Below are 19,896 nucleotides of genomic sequence, written 5' to 3'. Positions count from 1 at the left end.
GTATGCATGCCCAGTGTGGAACACATCTCACCACACTAAAACAGTGGATGTGGCTCTTAATGAGACATGCCGCATTATCACGGGGTGTCTGCGCCCTACACCACTGGAGAAATTACACTGCTTAGCCGGTATTGCACCACCTGACATCCGCCGGGAAGTAGCAGCCAATAGTGAAAGGACCAAGACAGAGACATCTCCAGCTCATCCCGTTTGAGTATCAGCCAGCATGTCAACGACTTAAATCTAGAAATAGTTTTCTAAGATCTACAGAGACTCGCCGGAACACCTCAGCAAGCGAGAGTCCAAAAGTGGCAGGCTCAAACCCAGCACCTCAATCCGTGGGTGATACCAGATGAGAGACTCCCCCCTGGGCACACAGAAGACTGGACGACTTGGAAGGCGCTGAACAGACTGCGTTCTGGCACCACAAGATGCAGAGCCAACCTTGAGAAATGGGGCTACAAAGTGGAATCCACGACATGCGAGTGTGGAGAAGAGCAAACCACTGACCACCTGCTGCAATGCAACCTGAGCCCTGCCACATGCACAATGGAGGACCTCCTTGCGGCAACCCCAGAGGCACTCCAAGTGGCCAGATACTGGTCAAAGGACATTTAATCAACTACCAAACTCACAATTTTCGTATTTTGTCTGTTTTGTTTTTTTTTTTTTGCTTTGTTCTGTTAGAATTGTAATATAATCGACTGGTTGCACTGACACAATAAATAAATATTCATTTGATGAAGGAAACCTTAGGGTTACTATGGGTTCGGGGTGACCCTTTTTATGAATAACTAGCCGTCCCGTGCCACGCATTGCTGTGCCCAGTTTGTGTATATTTGTTTTGTGTGTATGTATGTGTATATATGTGGGTTTGTGCATGCATTGTAATGTATTATTTTTGCTTCTAAAGTCTCTATGAAGGTTTATTATTATATTTCATGTTCTAATGGTAACCAATGGGCCCGTTCTGCGCATGCGCGAGGTTGTGCATGTTTGAGCGGGGTGCCGTGCGCATGCGTGAGCGGAATCATGTTTTTCCCCACCCTGCCTGCGAAGGGGGCGTTCCCTACTTCCTTAAGGTCGCGCCACATTTAAGGTCGCGCCAGTCTTCCGGGGACAACATCGTTTTCAGTCCTCTGTTAAACTTTTTGTAAACAAGGAGGAGAATCCAGAATTTCGGTGCAGCAATTGAATTTTAAAGTATTTAAAATTCTTTATACCCTAAAGTAGAAATATGGCGTTATGCTGAACTAGTTCATGTTGATCTTATATAGACAGGTTTCTGCGTTTTGGGTTTTCTGTTAAATGTTTCCTGAGGCCTTGAGGGCGAATCTACACTGCCAAATAATGCAATATAGACGCCTATCATGCAGTTCGATGCATTATATAGTGGGTATACTCTCTATTGTACAGTTCAGTGCATTCTGTGCAAAGTGTAGACCCTATAATGCAGCTCAATGCATTCTATGGTCAGCGTAGAGTCCTATAATGTAGTTCAGTGCATTATATTGGCAGTGTAGGTTCCTATAATGTAGATCAATGCATTTTATTGCCAGTGTAGGTTCCTATAAAGTAGTTCAATGCATTATATTGCCAGTGTAGGTTCCTATAATGTAGTTCAATGCATTCTATGGTCAGCGTAGAGTCCTACAATGCGGTTTAATGCATTCTATGGTCACCATAGAAATCTATAATGCAGTTCAATGCATTCTATGGTCAGCACACTCCTGTCATACAGTTAGACTGCATGAGAATGGTGTCCTATACTGTAGTTCAATGCATTCTATGGTCAGTGTAGATTCCTGTAATGTAATTCAATGCATGCTATGGTCAGCGTAGAGTCTTATAGTGCAGCTCAGTGCATTCAATGATCAATGTAAAGTCCTATAATACAGTTCAATGCATTCTATGGTCAGTGTAGAGTCCTATAATGCAGTTCAGTGTATTCTATGGTGTATGTAGTCTCCTGTTATATAGTTCAATACATTATATGGTAAGTGTAGACCCTATAATGCAGCTCAATTCAGCATAGATTCCTATAATGTACTTCAGTGCATTCTACAGTCAGCATATAGTCCAGTAATTGAATTCAATGCATTATATGGCCAGTGTAGATTCATATAATGTAGTTCAATACATTCTATGGTCAGTGTAGAGTCCTGTAATGCAGCTGAATGCATTGCATGGTCTGTGTTGACTCCTATCACACAGTTAGACTGCATTCTATGGGTCTATGCTATCCATGTAATGCAGTTCCAAGCTACATTACACAATCAGTGCAGATCCTGCCTTAGAAGAGGCTCCTTTTGGCAGTCCTCCATGGAGTTGATTCCCAGTTCAGGGCCTCTCTCTCTCCTCAAAGCACACACCCGTTGGCATGCAGGGTGTGGGAGGCACCCGCCCTTTGTATCCTCTGATCAGTTTCTGACCCTTGCCATCCTTTCCAGGCTTGAGAGAAGGAAGATGAGGGCCACCAGGCTTCTGCTCTCGGTCCTTGGCATTGCAGCTGTTTGGGTGGCCTTCTCCTGGAGAGACACCTTCGAGCCAGGTAGGAGCTGCAGAGGAATGGGTGGCCATCTGTCAGGAGGGCTTGGATGGTGTCCCCTGCCTGCCTGGCACGGCCCATGAATAGAAGTGCAATGACTGGTAACTTGACCGTAGGAATGGAATTACGGAAATGGTATCGGATTGTGAATTTGACGATGAGACGACTCGGAATGATCTTGTAGTAAGGATGATGTTTTGATGATGTTGATAATTATGTATTGTGGATTATTTTATTGTATGTTGTTTTTTGCACCTTTTCATGTTGTACACCGCAATGAGTCGCCAGTAGGCTGAGAATTGCGGTATATAAGCATAGTAAATAAAATAAAAATAAATGGGTTTCCCTGCCAACTCTAAGACCCAATGAAGGCCGGCACTTGTTGGCAGGCAAAATACCGTATATACACAAGTATCAGCCAACCCAAATATAAGCTGAGGCACCTAATTTTAGCACAAAATACTGGGAAGGAAAACACATTGACTTGAGTGTAAGCCGATTTGGGGGGGGGGGGGGGAATGCAGCAGCTACTGGTACATTTTGAAGTTAAAATAGATTATTTATTTATTTCAAATATTTGTATTAATTATTTCAAATATTCATACCCCGCCCTTTTCAACCCCCCGGGGGGACGGGGACTCAAGGCGGCTTCCAGCCAGCAACGATTTGATGCCTCCATGTGTACATAATAAAACCAATAACTGCATACAGTTAAAATCATTAAATCAATTCAGTTAGAAATATGATTAAATATAACAGCCTTGTGGCCTTATCTAGCCGAATTCTGTGGTCGGATGACAATAAAATTACATTAATTAAGATCAGTAGGTTAAATATTTTTGAATGTTTACATAAAACTGTAATTTAAGACTGTCCAACTATGATTAAATCATTATTCTAACCTTTTTTAATGTAAATATGCTTATGTATCCTTCCAATAATCAGCATAGTTTATTTTAACTATACATTTTGGGGAAATGCTGTGTGTATATGAATAAGGAAAAGTTATCCTATTGCAAACGGAGAGAAAGGCATGAGAGGAGGAGAGGAAGTTGCAAGGAGGAGATGAAGGTGTGTGAGAGAGGAGAAGAGGAAGGTACACGAGACAGGAGGAGGCGTGAGAGGAGAAGAGGAAGGTGCACAAGAGAGGAAAAGGGGAAGGTGGAAGAGAGGAAAAGAGGAAGGTGCACGAGAGGAGGAGAGGAAGATGTGTGAGAGGAGGAGGAGAAGGCATGAGAGGAAGGTGCGCGAGAGGAGAGGAAGGTGCATGAGAGGAGAGGAAGGCGTGTGGCTTTTCCTCTTGGCAGAGCAGTCCAACTGTTCTTTCTTTCTTTCCCATTTTTCCTTTCTTTCCTTCTCTTACATTCCTTCTTTCCCATTTTTCCTTTTCCTCTAACTTCCCTGGTGCTGAGTGGGAAGGAGTCGCTGCGTGCCTTCCTCTCCTCCTCTCTCGGCACAGCAACTCTGCTGGGTGGAGAGGTGAGGGTCTTGGTGGGAAGTTGTGGCGCTGAAACAAGGGCTTATTTCAGCCCCATGACTTCCCAGCAAGATCTTCACTTGAATATAAGCCGAGGGGGGGCTTTTTCAGCCTTAAAAAGGGCTGAAAATCTCGGCTTATATTCAAGTATATACGGTACTCTGCTTTCCCCTTTGGCCGTATTTCTTTTTTTCTCCCAGGCAGCCTTTCCGGGGCCCGGGTTCTCTTGACTGGTGCCAGCGATGGGATCGGGGAACAAATGGCCTACCATTACGCTCGGTTCGGGGCGCAAATTGTCCTCACCGCCCGGAGGGAGGCCGTGCTGCAGAAAGTGAGAACACATCCAGATTCAAAGTCTGGGATTGGGGAAAGATAGAGCTTGGGTTGAGTTCTAGAACCTCCATGCATACAAATATCTGGTTCTAAGGCCCCCATGGATTCCAATACCGGACTGCGTCTGGTTCGAGGACTCCCAAGGATACCTATGTTTAGTTAGGTTTGGTTCTAGGACCGCCTTAGATATTAATGTTTGTGTTGGGTTCTAGAAACCCAGTGGATACCTATGTCTGGTTGGGCTTATTTCTAGTGCCCATATTGATACAAATTTTGGTGACAGAGCTCCCATGGATACCAATGTTGGGTTGGGTTCCAGAACCTCAATGAATAGCAGTATCCGATTCTAGGACTCCCATGGATGCCAAGATCTGGTTGGGTTGGGTTTCAGGACTCCTTGAATTATCATTATCAGGTTGGGTAGTTTCTAAGACTCCCATGCATATTAATATTCAGTTCTAGGGCTCTCATTGATACCAGTATCTGATTGGGTTTGATTCCCAGACCCTCATTGATACCAATACCTGGTTGGTGTTGTGGTTCAGCATGTGATTGTGTCACTGCCTGAGGTTTTAGAGGACATTGAGCAAGCCTTTGTAGACTCACAGGAGTCTGGTTCTATACCTGATGGGGCTGGGGATTCTGGGAATGTTAGGCCAGCAGTGGATTTCCAGTTGGAGACAGATTCAGAGGCTGGCAGGCCTGAGCTAGCTTTTTCCAGAGAACCACGGTCAGACTCTGATCAGAATGTGGTAATTGCAGATGTAGAGTCCCCTGAGTTAGATAGGAGAAGAGCAATTTGTCAACAGAGGCAGCTGAAGGAAGGCGCTCTTCACAGTGGCTCTTAATGAGAAAAGGCCCTCTTGAGACATAGTTTTTTAGGTACAAAGCAAATTTGATTTGGGCTATCCTTTAGAGCAGTGGTTCTCAACCTGGGAGTCGTGACCCCTGGAGGGGTCATTTGGCAATTCCAGAGGGTCACGGCACTGCCTCCTTAGGCCCCGCATTCTGCAGGCCCCATGCGCCCTCCACAGTGCACCAAAAAGGTCCCAAGAGATCGAGGCCTTGGGAGAGGGTGCAGTCACAGCTGCCAGGAGAAGTCCTTGCCAATGGCGTCCCTCTCCCGACATTGGCAGGCGCGTGAGGGAAGAGGCCTGCCAATGGTCCAGGTCTGTAATTCGTGGGGGTCTCATTGGGCTGTGGAAGTCAGAGCTGAATTGGTTGAAGGTACTTCAAATCCCTTCATCCGTTGTTTATACTCCCCCAAACATATTGTTTTTATCATTAATCACAATGCTTTAATTATGTTCAATCTGTAACAATGAAAATACATCCTGCATATCAGATATTTACATTACAATTCATAACAGTAGCAGTTATGAAGTAGCAACAAAAATATGGTTGGGGGTCACCACAACATGAGGAACTGTATTTAGGGCTCACGGCATTAGAAAGGTTGAGAACCACTGCTTTAGCTGAATCAACATCTGGATAGAATTAACATGCTCAAAGTTCCTCTCTCTTGTTCCTCTCATGGTATGGGATTCATGGACACATGTTCTAAGTATCACGTGTTTTCCTGGTTTCCTGTATTACTTCAAGAATCAAGTGGTTTCATGGATTCATGTATTTTTGGATCTTGTACTTCTGATCTTCTCGGTTGCTGTGTTCTGTCAAGAGTCCAGTTTAAAGATCTTGCTTACATTCTGGTCTCATGGATTATTGCTTCCAAGTCTTCCTAAGTGCCTTGTGTTACATGGATTATATTTTATATTGACATCCTATCATTTTTGCTGAAGTTACATTTATACCTTAATAAACTGCTTTGCTTATAACTGAGCTCTGGAGTGTGAGATTGGTTTAAAGGTGCCTTTCCAGCCCTGCTGTGTGACAGTTGGATTGGGTTCTAGAGCTCCAGTTGATACCAAAGTCTATTTGAGTTCAGTTCTAGGTCCCCGTGGTTATTGATATCTGGTTGGATTGGGTTATAGGGCTCCCAGGAATACCAATATCTGGTTAGGGTTGTGTTCTAGGGTTCCTATGGATACCAATACGTAATTGGGTCTGATTCCAGGACCCCCATAGATACCAATATCTGGTTGGGTTGTGTCCTAGGGCCCCTATGGATATCATTACCTGATTGGGTCCAATTCCAGGACCCCCATGGATACCAATATCTGTTTGTGTTGGGTATTAGGACCCTCGTGGATCCCCAAATCCATGGATTCTCAACTCCCATTATATGCAGTGGTGAACGATACATATAAAATGGCAAAACTAAGGTTGAATTTTGGGGTTTTTCAGAAATACTTTCAAGCCATGGATGGTACAGCGAACCAATTGCACTAGGAACCATCCCCATCGCTAATAGCTGAATTTCTCTTGGTTGAAGAAGTCCATAAATGGCGGTTGTTCCTTTTCCTTTTGTCCAGGTGATGGCCAAATGCCTGGAGCTGGGAGCCAAGAAGGCCATCTACTTCATCGCAGATATGGCTTCTCCCGCAGAGCCAGAAAAGCTGGTCCATTTTGCCTTGGAGGAACTCGGTGGGTCCTCAAACCCCAAAACTACAACTCCCAAGAGGTGTCAAAGTGTAGTACTTCAACACGATCCTAACTAACTCTTGGGTTCACACTGTACAGAGCAATTGGGGAAACAGTTTGAACCTGGTTTTTTATCGCTTTCTGCCAATGACAGATCTGCTTTTCCCTCCCATCCTTCTTTTTTTAGGGGGGCTGGATTTTGTGGTCCTCAACCATATTGGCTCGAGCCCTTTTGAGATGTGGGCCGGAGACATGGACCATCTGCGTTGGCTCATGCAGGTGCGGCTGGGATTTGGGAGGGCCCTCCAAAGGCCATCCAGTCCAACCCCCTTCTGCTAGGCAGGAAGTCACAATCCAAATCCACCCAACAGAATTATTATTATTATTAATATCATTAATAATAATAATAATAATATATTATTAATAATAATCATATTTCCCTCCCTTCCAGGTGAACTTCTTCAGCTATGTGGCCCTCTCCTCAGCGGCTCTTCCTGCCTTGGCAGAAAGCAAAGGTTCGCTAGTGGTGGTCTCCTCCTTGGCAGGTGAGTGAGTGCCCTTGGGAAACTACCACTCCCAGAGACCGACCAGCAATTGGCCAGTGCGAAGGAATCCTGCAGGGAAATAAGGCTTGTCCTGTCCTCTTCCATGGGACTTCCTTCCTTCCTTCAAAGATGGAGACATGGCTCTCCTGTCCCCTTCCCTCATCCTTCCTGAATCGCTTCACTGAGTTATTCTCCTAAGCAAAGCACAAAGAAAAACCTCCTCCACTGTGATGCAGTATTTAGTATTTTTTTCCTTTCCAGGGAGAGTGTCCACCCCCTTCGTGGCTTCCTACTCGGCCACCAAGTTTGCCCTGGAGGGTTTTTTTGGCTCCTTGCGCCATGAACTGGTCATGCAGCAGAAAGAGATCAGCATCACACTCTGCTTCTTGGGCCTCATCGACACCGAGTCGGCCATCAACAAAACGAAGTGAGTTTCAGGCAGATGGTCCTCAAGTCAGAAGGAAACACCAAGGGCCGTCCAGTCCAGCTCCCTCAGATAGATAGATAGATAGATAGATAGATAGAGAGATAGAGATAGAGATAGATAGATAGATAGAGATAGATAGATAGATAGATAGATAGACAGATAGAATCCTAGAGTAAGAAGAGACCTCAAGAGCCATCTAGTCCGCCCCGATAGATAGATAGATAGATAGATAGATAGAGATAGAATCCTAGAGTTGGGAGAGACCCCCAAGGGCCAACTAGTCCAACCCCATTAGATAGATAGATAGATAGATAGATAGAGAGTTGGAAGAGATAATATCCTAATATATAATACAATACTATAATAATATTATAATGTAATAATATAATTATGCTATAATATAACAATATATGTCATATCATAATATATAGTAATAATATACAATAATATTTATTTATTGATATTTATCTCTTTATACAGAGATTCAAAACGGCTCACAATTAAAACATTACAACTTCAAATGTGCAAATATACAATAATAAAATAGTATTATCATTATATGTTATTCTATATTATCGGTAATATTATAATATGTTAGTATTACTGTAGAAATGATGATAATAATAATACATATTATTTTAAAAAGGTAAAGGTTTCCCCTGACATTAAGACTAGTTGTGTCCGACTCTGGGAGGTGGTGCTCATCTCCATTTGTAAGCCAAAGAGCTGGTGTTGTCTGTGAACACCTCCAAGGTCATGTGGCCAGCATGACTGCATGGAGTGCCATTACCTTCCTGCCGGAGCGGTAGCTATTCATCTACTCACATGTTTTCAAACTGCTAGGTTGGCAGAAGCGGGCCTAATGGGAGTTCACCCCATTCCCCGGATTCGAACAGCTAACCTTTCGGTCAGCAAGTTCAGCAGCTTAACCCGCTGCACCACCAGGGGCCTTTAATAATATATTATAATACCTTAGATGATGATGATGATGATGATAATAAACAAAATTTCTTCTTATTATGTAATAATACATTCACAGATATATTATGTATAATACCTTAGATGATGAAAGTAATATTTATTATTATTACTTAATAATAATAATAATACATTATAATACCAGATGATAATACATGGAATTTATTATATTGTTATGTAATAATAATACATACTGGCTTATAAATATTTATACCTTAAATGATAATACATGAAACTTACTATTATTATTATTTTGTAATAATAATACACTGGCAGGCAGATACATTATATTATACCTATGATCAGACATAAGCAAACTTTCTAACTTGAGGGCCGCATGCTAGCAGTTGCCTGGTAATGGAAGGAAGGAAGGGAAAGAAGGAAAGAGAGATGGAAGGAAGGATGAAAGGAGAAAGAGGGAAGGAGAGAGGAAAGAGGGAAAGAAGAAAAGACAAAAGGGAAGGAAGGGAAGATGAAAGGGTGGAGGAGAAGGATGGTAGGATAAAGAGGGAGTGAAGGGAGGGAGGTAAGGAGAAAGGAAAGGGAAAGAAAAGGGAAGGAAGGAGAGAAGAATGAAAGGATAGAAGAGGAGGATGGAAAGAAGGGAGGGAAGGAGGAAGGAAAAAGTGAAGGGCAAAAGGGTGGAACGGAAGGAAGGGAAGAGATGGATGGATGGATGGATGGATGGAAGGAAGGACGAAAGGATGGATGAAAGGAAAGGGAAGGAAGGGAAGAGAGAAGGAAAGAAGGACGAAAGGATGGAAAGAAAGGGAGCAAGGAAGGGAAGGAGGAAAGGGTGGAAGGAATGGAAGGGAAAAAGCATGAAAGGGTGGAAGGAAATGGAGAGAGGGAGAAGGAGGGAGAAAAGAGAATAGGAAGAAAAGACAAAAGGGAAGGAAGGAAGAAAGGAAGGAGAAAGATGGAGGGAAGTGGGGGAGGGAAAGAGGAGGGAAAGAAGAAGGAAGGAAAGAAAAGCATGAAAGGGAAGGAGAAAGAGGAAGAATGAAGGATAGGTTTGTGAGAGAGCGGGGGCTGAGAAAAGACCCCAAGGGGCCACATCTGGCCCCCGGGCCTGGGTTTACCCATACCTGCCTTAGATAATGATAGTAGTACATATTATTATTATTTAATAATACTAATAATACATTACAATACCAGATGATGAATTAGACTATACTATAAAACTAAATATAGGATCATATATTCTATACTATAATAATACTATAATATTATATTATAATAATAAAATATAGCATATAATGTCATAATAATAATAATAATAATAATATCATAGTCTAGACTAGACTAGCCCATTCTTCCTCGGTGACGCGTTCTTCCCAATATGGAAACATAGCTCTGGTTTCCCCCTTTAACCTTCTCCTCTCCAAGCCAAACCTCCCCAGCTCCTTAAGCTGGATTAATTGGACGAGGCTCCCTTATTGAATGAAGAGCACCCCCCAATGTGACCTTCCTTTGTGCTTGTTGTGTCCCAGGGGCAAGGTGACCATAACGGCCGCTCCGGCCTCGGAGGCCGCACTGTCCATCGTGAAAGGCGGAGCCACCCGGGCACAGGAGATCTTCTATCCGTGGACGGTGCGGATGTTGTTCCTGGTCCGTGACTTCTTTCCCGAACACAGGGACGCCCTCATCCGCAGCACCTATGTCAACCAGCCCGCCAGCGCCTAGACCTGAAGAGAACCCCCTCCCCTCAACGTAGGATTCTTCCTGACAGAGGACCATCCCTTGTACAGACACAAGCAGGTTCGTGGAGAAATAGGACTACTGAATCCCCAAATTCTATAGACCCCCATGAATGTAGGAAGACACTCTCCGATCCCTCATGACAGATGGCCACCCAGCCTCATAGACATGAGTAGGTTCACAGAGGGCAATAGGGGTATATAGGTCCAAAGTCCAACCCCATCAATTCAAACAAAGGCACTATCCAATCCCTCCTGACAGAGGGCCATCCAACCTCATAGCCGTGCACAGGATCATGGAGTGACATACAGCTACAGGATTATAAGATTGTAGAGATCCCAAGGGACCCCCAGAAACAACCCCATGAATGTAGGAAGGCACCATTCGATCTCTCCCAAGACGCAAAGGAAACTTGTGCCATTTCACAGAAACCACAAAGAAGAAACAGGGCTATAGGGTGATAGAATCCTAGAGCTGGAGGGGGTCTTCAAAGGCCACCAGTCCAACCCCATCAATGCAGGAAGACACACTCCAATCCCTCCCGACAGATGGCCATCCAGCTAACAGACATAGAACAGGTTCATGGGGAAACAGGGCTATAGACTGATAGAATCCTAGAGCTGTGTCTTCAAGGGCCAGCCAGTCGAACTCCATGAGTGCAGGAAGACATAATCCAATCCCTCCCAACAGATGGCCATCCAACTAACAGACATGGAACAGGTTCATGGGAAAACAGGGCTATAGAGTGATAGAATCCTAGAGCTGGGTCTTCAAGGGCCACCCAGTGCAACCCCATCAATGCAGGAAGACATAATCTGATCCCTCCCGACAGATGGCCATCCAACCCCATAGAGAGAAATTGGATAATAGAAACATAGAGTCAGAAGAGACCCCCCAAGAACCACCCAGTCCACCCCCTTTAATACAGGACGTTTTACTTAAAATCATGATCGCTGGTTGCTTGAGAGTTCTGTGTAACCGAGAATCTACTATACAAACCCGAAATCTGCAAGATTCAAATGCATTTTTGAAGTAAAAAAAAGGAAATGAGAGCAGGAAGTGGAGAAGTGTGCTTTTATTCTTTTTTTCTTTCCACTGAAGTCACTGTTTCGAACTCTTCTTTTCGAGTGTAAGTGTCAGAATGGGGTGGAAGGGGTCAAGAGTTATAGGTGTGAGGAATAGATAGATATATATAGATAGATTCGTGTATGTATATATATATATCTCATCTGTTTTCAAGTTCAAAAGGAAGGTTTGGCCGTCATGAAAGTACTCCATTAGCAGAAATAGTAACGACAATGGTACAAATCACGGACGGAAATCGACAAGGTAAGTATCAAAAAACACCTGTATTTACACCGTTTGTAAACGTGGACTTTTCGGAGGAAAGACACAGCCGCACAAGCCACTCACACCACGATTCACCATACATCCATTGTCCGCACTGTCGAATTGATGCAGCTTTCGCCGTCTCTGCTGAACTACAGGGAACTCCCATCATTCTTTAGCAGCTAAAGTGGTGCCAAACTGCATTAATTAGACAGTATAGATGCACAACCCATTACTGCTGGTTTGGAGGGAAGCCTCTCTCCTCCTTGAGGTCGAGGAACTTGCTGTTTCTCCAAATCTGGGATGTGCAAACCCCAGTTGCAGCCTTTTCCTTTGGCAAAAAGTCCAGCCAAACACTTTTAATAACCCAACGAGAAAAAGAAAAGCCCAGGGCAAAATAGGAGAAAAAAATATTATTATTATTGTTATTCTGTGCCGTTGTTGTTGTTGTTGTTATAACGTCCCAATTTCATCATTGTTATTATCATACTACCTATTATTATTTCACCAATGTCCTGACATCATTATTTTTTATTATTTTGCCAATGTCCCAATGCCATTATGATCATTACTAGCATGGGTACCCAGCGTCGCCCGCATTATTTTAAAAAGTCAATTTTTAATTGTACAAAATGCATAAGATTGTGAGTGAACTACAACTCACATCATGCCAGATTAACCCCGAGAAGCTCCACCAGTACTTCCCCCAAAGACCTCCAGTACTTTTTTGGTGGTCATGGGGATTCTGTGTGCCAAGTTCGGTTCAATTCCATCTTTGGTAGAGTTCGGAATGCTCACTGATTGCAGGTGAACTATAAATCCCAGTACTACAACTCCAAAATGTCCAGGCCAATGTCCCTCAAAACCCATCAGTATTCAAATTTGGGCATATCGGGTATGCAATCCAAGTTTGGTCCAGATCAATAGTGCACTCTAGATGTAGGTGAACTGCAGCTTCTCTATATCCCTCCAAAGACCTCCAGTATTTTTGTTGGTTATGGGGGTTCTGTGTGCCAAGTTAGTTTCAGGTCCATTGCTGGTGGAGTTCAGAGTGCTCTTTGATTACAAGTGAACTATACATCCCAGGACCTACAACTCCTAGAAATCGTGGTGAATTCTCCCCAAACTTATCTAGTATATTGAGTTGCTGATCAATTCCTCTGTTTGCTATGTGCCATAGAAAAGAATAGGGAAGGGTTAAGGAAGAGTTGGTGGGCGGGATCATGTAAATTCCACACCAATGGAGGGAGTCAGAAACACTGGGATGTCTATGGTGGAGGAAACACACAAAATCTAGGATGGAATTGTTCCTGTATAAACACCTTCATTTGGGTGGTGGACAGTATGGTGTTTGTGGAGGACAGTAGCAGAGTTCTTGAAGATGTTAATGGTGCTCGCTGTAACCTGCAATGTCATTGGAGCGGGGGGGGGGGGGGCATTGGTGTCTCTTGAGTAGTGGGAGTTACAGCTATTTGTGGAAACAGGACACCCCAGCCTTACACATACGTGCGCATTTTCACTTTTATTGTGTGTGTATGTATATCACTAATATTCACAATATAAGCTATATATATCTATATACACATGGATGTGTGTGTGTCTCTCTCTCTCTATATATAGATATTCAAAATGTAAGTAATAATAAAGGCCACCATATATATATATACACACACATACACACATAGTAGTCTTGCTTATCCGACATAAACAAGCCAGCAGAATGTCAGATAGATGACATTCTCCTACTGTTACCTGTCCGATGTGGCCCTAGACACCTAGAATATTAACAACAGGGACTCAAAGGGTTAAGGCAAGGCAATGCCTGAGGGCTAGAGGGGCCCAGCAGGAAGTGTCCGGATGTGGAAGAGGAGTATGGAAATCAGAGGGAAAGAGGGAGGTTGCTTCCACTTCCGGTCGTGCCTCTTTTCTCCCTTTCCTCCCTCCTCCTCTTGCCTTTTCCACTTATTGGGAATGGAGAGACAGTTGGGGAGCGCTCCTTTAATTGAAGGGGAAATCCTGGAGGAAAAGGGGGCCATCGGATAAGATGGAATGTCGAATAAGCGAAGGCGGTGGATAAGCGAGACTCTTTTTTAGATATATATATATAATATTCACAATATTAGATATAGCTATAGGGCATATGTACAGTATATATAGGTATTCAAAATGTAAGAAATAAGAGAGGGCTATATATATATATATAGAGAGAGAGAGAGAGAGCTTATATTGTGAAATACATAAATTTATAACATAATCAATAATAAACTAAAATAAATAAAAAGTCCCAAAAATAAAACCAAATTTACAGTCAAAAGGCTCGCTCTCACTTTCCTATGGATTGGTTGCATAGGTTGTTTTGCCCTTGTAAGAAGTGAGTTTTGCATAATTCCTGCAACGTTTGGGGGAAATAGTTTGATTTCTTTGCTGTTTCTCGACTACAGGAACCCATTATTCTCTGTTCTAAGGCCTCCCCCCACAAAAGAAGCAACAACCAAAAACCAGTAAGGAAACGAGACTCAATGGGTTTTTCTGTACTGGGCGTTTGATGGAGGAGGAACTTGCCCTTTTCCCCCTCCAATCCCATATTCCCCTCTCTTTCTCAAAAGGGTATTGTAGTGTCACATCATGTCATTCATTTGAGGAAGGAGACCTTAGGGTTATTATGCATTCGGGGTGACTCTTTTCAGGAATAATAATGTTTAGAAATGTCCAGATTGTTGGTCCCTCGACTCCAAGGGAGAGGCTTCCCAGCGAGATTTGTTGGACTGCAACTCCCATCAACCCCATAACAGTCCGTTTAGTATGGCCTGACGGCCCCCAACACACACAACAACAGTCGTCTCTCATACACACAAACACAGACACAACAGGAATGTTTGAAGTATAGAGTCCAAACGGAGCATGATTTCCGATGAAAGATCACATTTGCCTTTCAAAGATCCCCTATTCATCCTCTTTTTGGTTGGACCTTGGCTTTTGGGATGTGCTTTGAATCAGAGACGGGCCCAAGATGGAGGAAGAGGGGGGCTTATTCTCCAAAAGCATAATAATAATAATAATAATAATAATAATAATAATAATAATCCCAAAGAATGAAAATAATAATAATCTGAAAGGCTAATAAGAATCACAAAGGACGAAGACAATAATAATGATCCCAAAGTATGTATAATAATAATAATAATCCCAAAGGATTATAAAAATAATAATCCAAAAGGATAATAATAATCCCAAAAGATGATGATGATTCCAAGGTATGTATAATAATAATATCTAAGGATAATAATAGTTTAAAGGTTTTCCCCTAACATTAAGTCTAGTTGTGTCCGACTCGGGGGTGTGGTGCTCATCTCCATTTGTAAGCCAAAGAGCCGGCATATCTATGTCCATAGATACCTCCAAGGTCATGTGGCATGGAGTACCGTTACCTTCCGGAGAGGTACTTATTGATCTACTCACGTTTGCATGTTTTCAAACTGCTAGGTTGGCAGAAGCTGGGGCTAACAGCGGGAGCTCACCCCACTCCCCGAATTCGAATTGCTGAGCTTTTGGTCAGCAAGTTCAGCAACTCAGTGGTTTAATCCACTGCGCCACCAGGGGCTCCATTAATAATCCCAAAGGATAATAATAATAATTAATAATAATAATCTGAAAGGAGCCTGGCCCATCCTCCTGATGGGCCAGGCTTCAGCACAGCAGGTTAAACCATCAGCTGCAGTAAATCTTGTCAATCCAAGGTTGACAGTTTGAAGCTCGGGTCAGGGTGAGCTCTTGGCCTTTAGCCCAGCTTTTGCCAACCTAGTGGTTCAAAAGCAAAAAATGTGAATAGATAAATAGGTACCACTTACAAGTGGGGGAGGTATTTTAAGGCACCCATTAAAAAAACCCAGCGATTCGACCAAAAAAAGAGGAAGGTTATGAACAGCTTTTCGGTAAAGAGATGGAGCGATAATACACTCCCACCCCGCTGTGGCCAGAACAGAGTACAAGCCTCCAAGATGCTGAAGATGGGAAAAAAGCCTATATATACCTATGTCCATATTCTATGTCCAATTGTTTATCTTGTCTGTGTACTGAATCTTTGCCGCATATGTATGTTCTGTGCTCCACCCTGAGAATATAAATACTGTAAATAAATAAATAAATAAAGATAATAATAATAATATACTTTGAGATTGTTATTGTTGTTGTTATGATTATTATTATTGGGTAATTATCATTATTTATTATTATAATGTCAGCTATGACCTCACTCCAAAGTTAGAAATGTCATTCACTTCTGTGACAGTCTTAAGTTTTTCTCTGAGTGGTTCTAGACAGCCTTTTATCCCAGGATCATTTGCATTTTAAAAACACGGATGTTCCTGAGGGCCTGTCTACACCCACCCCAGAAAGTGTGCGCTTTCTGGGAAGGATGGCCAGATGTTCTGCCAGGACTCCCCCCACTCCTCCTTTCTATGCGCCGGGAGAGCTGCTGTAACTGTACTGGAGGCCGGGTAATTTTCTTTACTTTTCAAAGGGCTTTGGGGGAAGGGTGTGGGTATCCCCATAGTTTTCTGGACTGATTTAGTCCGGAAAACTGGGAATGGTGTCTGGACTGCAGTCCAGACACCAGAAATAGTGGATTTATCCCACGCCTTCCAAGAAGGCACGGAATAAATCCACTATCTAATTCGCTACAAACCAGAGTTTTCCTGGTTTGTGGCAAATTAATTTGTGATTGCCCAGGATGTCAACTCGACAGCCCCGTCTTTATTGTGGGAGTTACCGCAATAAAGAGGCTGTCTGGATGTGCCCTCCCTCTCCCTATCTGCCTTTGGAATAATATCATAATATTGACAACAGCAACAACAATAACTGTTGGGTTTCTTATTCCTATTCTTATCTTTTGGTATGATGATGGTTATCATCCTTTGGGATTATCATCATCCTTTGGGTGATTGCTATTGTTGCAGCTGGGCTTAGCACAGTGGATTAAACCGCTAAACTGCAGAAAATTCTACTGAACGAAAGACTGGCAGTTCAAGCCTGGGTCAGGGTGAGCACCCGCCATCAGCCCAAGCTCCCTGCCCAACTAGCAGATCGAAAAATAGAAATGTGAGTTGATAAATAGGTACCGCTTTAAGCAGGGAGGTAATAAAAAGGCGTCCATAAAGACATGACTGTGATTCGATCACGAGGATGTCTAAGGATGACAAAGCTCCTCAGCATGGAAGATGGAGCAACAGCACCCCCTGTGGCCGGAGTCAAGCACAGTCTCCAGATGCTGGAGATGGAAAAAGCCTTTAACTCTGTTTACCTCTGTTTATGTATTGTCTGTCCTTTCTAATTGTATAACGACATTGAATGTTTGCAGTACATGTGTTCTGTAATCAACCCTGAGTCCCCTCAGGGGGATAGGGCTGAATATAAATAAATATATATTAGTGTTGTTATTTGAGATTATTCTTATTCTTTTTTTCATCCTTTGGGATTCTTTTTCTTTGGGATGATGATGATGATGATTATCCCAAAGGATGGAGGCAAGTAGAGAGAAGGAAGAAAACTTTAGGGCCATCACAGAAATGAATGACATTTCTCCCTTCGGAGTGAAGCCCTGAGCATCACAACCTTTGTGCCAAAGATTGGGAACCCTTTTCAGACCCCAAAAGGCTCCCAAAAAGCCATGATGTGGGTCCATGATGTGTGTTTACATCGGAAGGCCTTTTCGACCATAAAAGGGTTGTTCATTGGAGGTTGTCCCCTTTACAAATCCTGGAAATCGGAAGAAGGGCCCGGATTCTGTTCCCTCCTTGCTGAGATTCTTCCCCTTTTGGATACATCAATCAGTACAGCGGTCCCATAACATTCGCCCATTTGATCCTATTGAGCGTAAGAACAGGATTCAGGTTTAAGTCTATAAACAGAGGTCTGTGAGCAACTGCAACAATGTTTGCACCGTCAACTCAATGCAGTTTGATGCCTTTTTTGCCCGAAGAGAGCCAAAATGATGGCTCCCAGGACTTTGTTGAACCGTGGCGCTTAAAATAGCACCAAACTGCATTCATTCGACAGCGTAGACTTGTTCCCAAGCAGCTTTGGGCCTGTTGTTCTCCTCTGTTGACACTGAGAAAAGCCAAGGAGACCTAGGTGAGGAAATAGGGGACGTTGGCAAGGATCCCATTCTGAAAGAGCCATCTGGACCTTTGGCCACGCAAAACCGTCCGATTATAGTTTTTTTTGTGCTGCATCGTATAGATAATAAAAGATATATAGAGAAGAGATATACATACACATATATCTGTTGCATACTGGTTGGAGTTGTCCGGAGCCGGAAAACGTTGGGTTGCCAAAGCTTTTCGAGGCAGTGTGATCAGCCATTTTGGTGCTGAAATATATATCTATATCTCTAGTTGTCCTAAGGGGAGGAATAATGGCGCCGGCCCAAAGGCACTCGACTTCCCTCGTCTGCCATTCCTTCAAAAAAAAAAAAAAAAACGCTCCCTGTTTTGATCCCAAGCTGCTCGTCTCTCGTTTCGAAAATCAGACGCAAATGGTCCCATTTTTTTCCGCAGAAAGAAGGAAGGAAGGATAAAAAGGTTTGGTCCAGCGCAATGTTCGTGGTTTCTTTCTCCCCACATTTTAAAAAATATATATAGAGTGATATAGATTTATATATCCCCATCTCTCTTTCGCACTTTATATATACACCAGTTTTCCCATGGACAAGGGCCGCAAAAAAGAGATCCTGAACTGATTGCGAGGATCATTGTCCACCCTTTTCCTCGGGATCTCTTCTTTAAAAGGAAAAAAGAAAGAAAGAACTTGTAGAGTGGCGTCCATCTTCCCCTGGAAAGGAAAAGATCGAGAAATGTCAGTCAATTAACAAGGATATCCCATCAAACAGGAGAACTGTCAGCAGCTTATGATACTGTAAATCATATACTCCTCCTGAGAAAAATGTATAATATCGCAAAGGATTACCACCTCACCCGCTTCATGGGAAATTGCTACAAAACAGGAGCTTTTTTTTGTTGAGTTCCAGGGTCAGAGAAGCAGGTGGCAAAGACAGAAGAACGGCCTGCCTCAGGGGAATGTGCTTGCTCCATCAATGTTTAACATTTACACAAATGATGAGCCACTGCCAGAAGGGAAAGGTAGTTTCATCTATGCTGATGATCGTACCATCACCATTTCAAGCAGGGAACTTTGAAATGGTTGAACACATGCTATCTGAAGCTTTAGGTACTTACTGCTTATTACAGCAAAAACCAACTGATTCCTAACCCATCTGCAAGGCATACATGTGCCTTTCACAAGCATCTCAAGCTCTGAGGATGACCTGGGTAGAAATCCCACTAGAGTATTGCAGCACGGTTGGGGGTGGAGCCTCAGCCTGATGAGTGGACGCTAAACCCGGAGCTCCCATGAAGGGGAAAAGAAAATAAGAAAATTAACTATTAGGAATGGACTCACAGTGAGTAAAAAGAGACTTTCTGCCTGGGTGAGTTGTTAAGCCACCCACAAATTTCTTTGTTGTCGGGAAAGAGAAGATAACAAGGTAAAATAAATCACTTTCGGTTTTGCTCCTGGAAGGCTGGAAGGCTGAGCGTCTCTCAATGGTGAAAAGACCAAACTGAGACTAGCAACTCAGCAAACTTAGCAAAGAGTGGCAAAGTAAAGCTTTATGAAACGAGGGAAGAAAACCCAGCCCAAACAGAGAGGAAGGGCTGAGCAAAGACAAATTAATTATTACCTACGACGCCGACCCTCCCCCTCCGATAGAAGCTGGGAAAGAGCACAGGAGACAGAATCGGCTGAGTATCTCGCTGATTGCTCAACCCAGGGAAGGAGCTATAAATCAGCCACAATGGCAACAGCACGAAATGGAGGAAAGGATGAATCAGAGGAAATCACAAATAAAGAACTACTACAGCAGATTCAAGGGATCAAAGATTTGATCTTAAACAGCACTCAAGAAATTACAACTAAGATCACCGGACTAGAAAATCAAATAAAAAATTTACAAGCAACCTCA

The 19,896-nt window shown here is 43.1% G+C and overlaps 2 protein-coding genes across 6 annotated transcripts in view; one reads left to right on the top strand and one right to left on the bottom strand.

Moving 5' to 3' along the window:
* The first annotated feature begins 1,084 nt into the window (after nt 1-1,084).
* On the top strand, nt 1,085-11,609 carry LOC132781062 (hydroxysteroid 11-beta-dehydrogenase 1-like protein). Of its 2 annotated transcripts, none has more exons than XM_060784993.2 (8): nt 1,085-1,203; nt 2,451-2,551; nt 4,226-4,356; nt 6,791-6,902; nt 7,087-7,178; nt 7,351-7,444; nt 7,706-7,871; nt 10,343-11,609. In XM_060784993.2, exons 2-8 carry the CDS (start codon nt 2,467-2,469, stop codon nt 10,533-10,535), a joined length of 873 nt encoding a protein of 290 aa, XP_060640976.2. In that variant the 5' UTR covers nt 1,085-1,203; nt 2,451-2,466; the 3' UTR covers nt 10,536-11,609. The 2 variants fall into 2 exon arrangements, with proteins under 2 accessions (XP_060640976.2, XP_060640977.2); XM_060784994.2 differs by having other exon boundaries at nt 1,087-1,182.
* A 1-nt stretch (nt 11,610) lies between these two features.
* CELF5 (CUGBP Elav-like family member 5) overlaps nt 11,611-19,896 on the bottom strand; it is a 66,056-nt gene continuing 57,770 nt past the window's right edge. For all 4 annotated transcript variants that reach the window (XM_060784989.2, XM_060784990.2, XM_060784991.2 and 1 more), the window contains exon 13: nt 11,611-18,707. The gene's annotated coding sequence lies outside the window, so the exon portion shown is untranslated. The remainder of the gene's footprint in view (nt 18,708-19,896) is intronic.

This window comes from Anolis sagrei, chromosome X (genome assembly GCF_037176765.1).
Source record: "Anolis sagrei isolate rAnoSag1 chromosome X, rAnoSag1.mat, whole genome shotgun sequence".
Lineage (NCBI taxonomy): Eukaryota > Metazoa > Chordata > Lepidosauria > Squamata > Dactyloidae > Anolis > Anolis sagrei.
Note: the sequence above shows the minus strand (reverse complement) of the source record. Positions and strands in the feature narration are given on the sequence as shown.

What these genes read in the sequence shown, in the direction of transcription:
- LOC132781062 (XM_060784993.2), top strand. Translation starts at nt 2,467, where the DNA reads ATGAGGGCCACCAGGCTTCTGCTCTCGGTCCTTGGCATTGCAGCTGTT. An exon ending in ATCTGCGTTGGCTCATGCAG is followed by an intron (nt 7,179 to 7,350) that starts GTGCGGCTGGGA and finishes CCTCCCTTCCAG; the next exon opens with GTGAACTTCTTCAGCTATGT. An exon ending in GGTGGTCTCCTCCTTGGCAG is followed by an intron (nt 7,445 to 7,705) that starts GTGAGTGAGTGC and finishes TTTCCTTTCCAG; the next exon opens with GGAGAGTGTCCACCCCCTTC.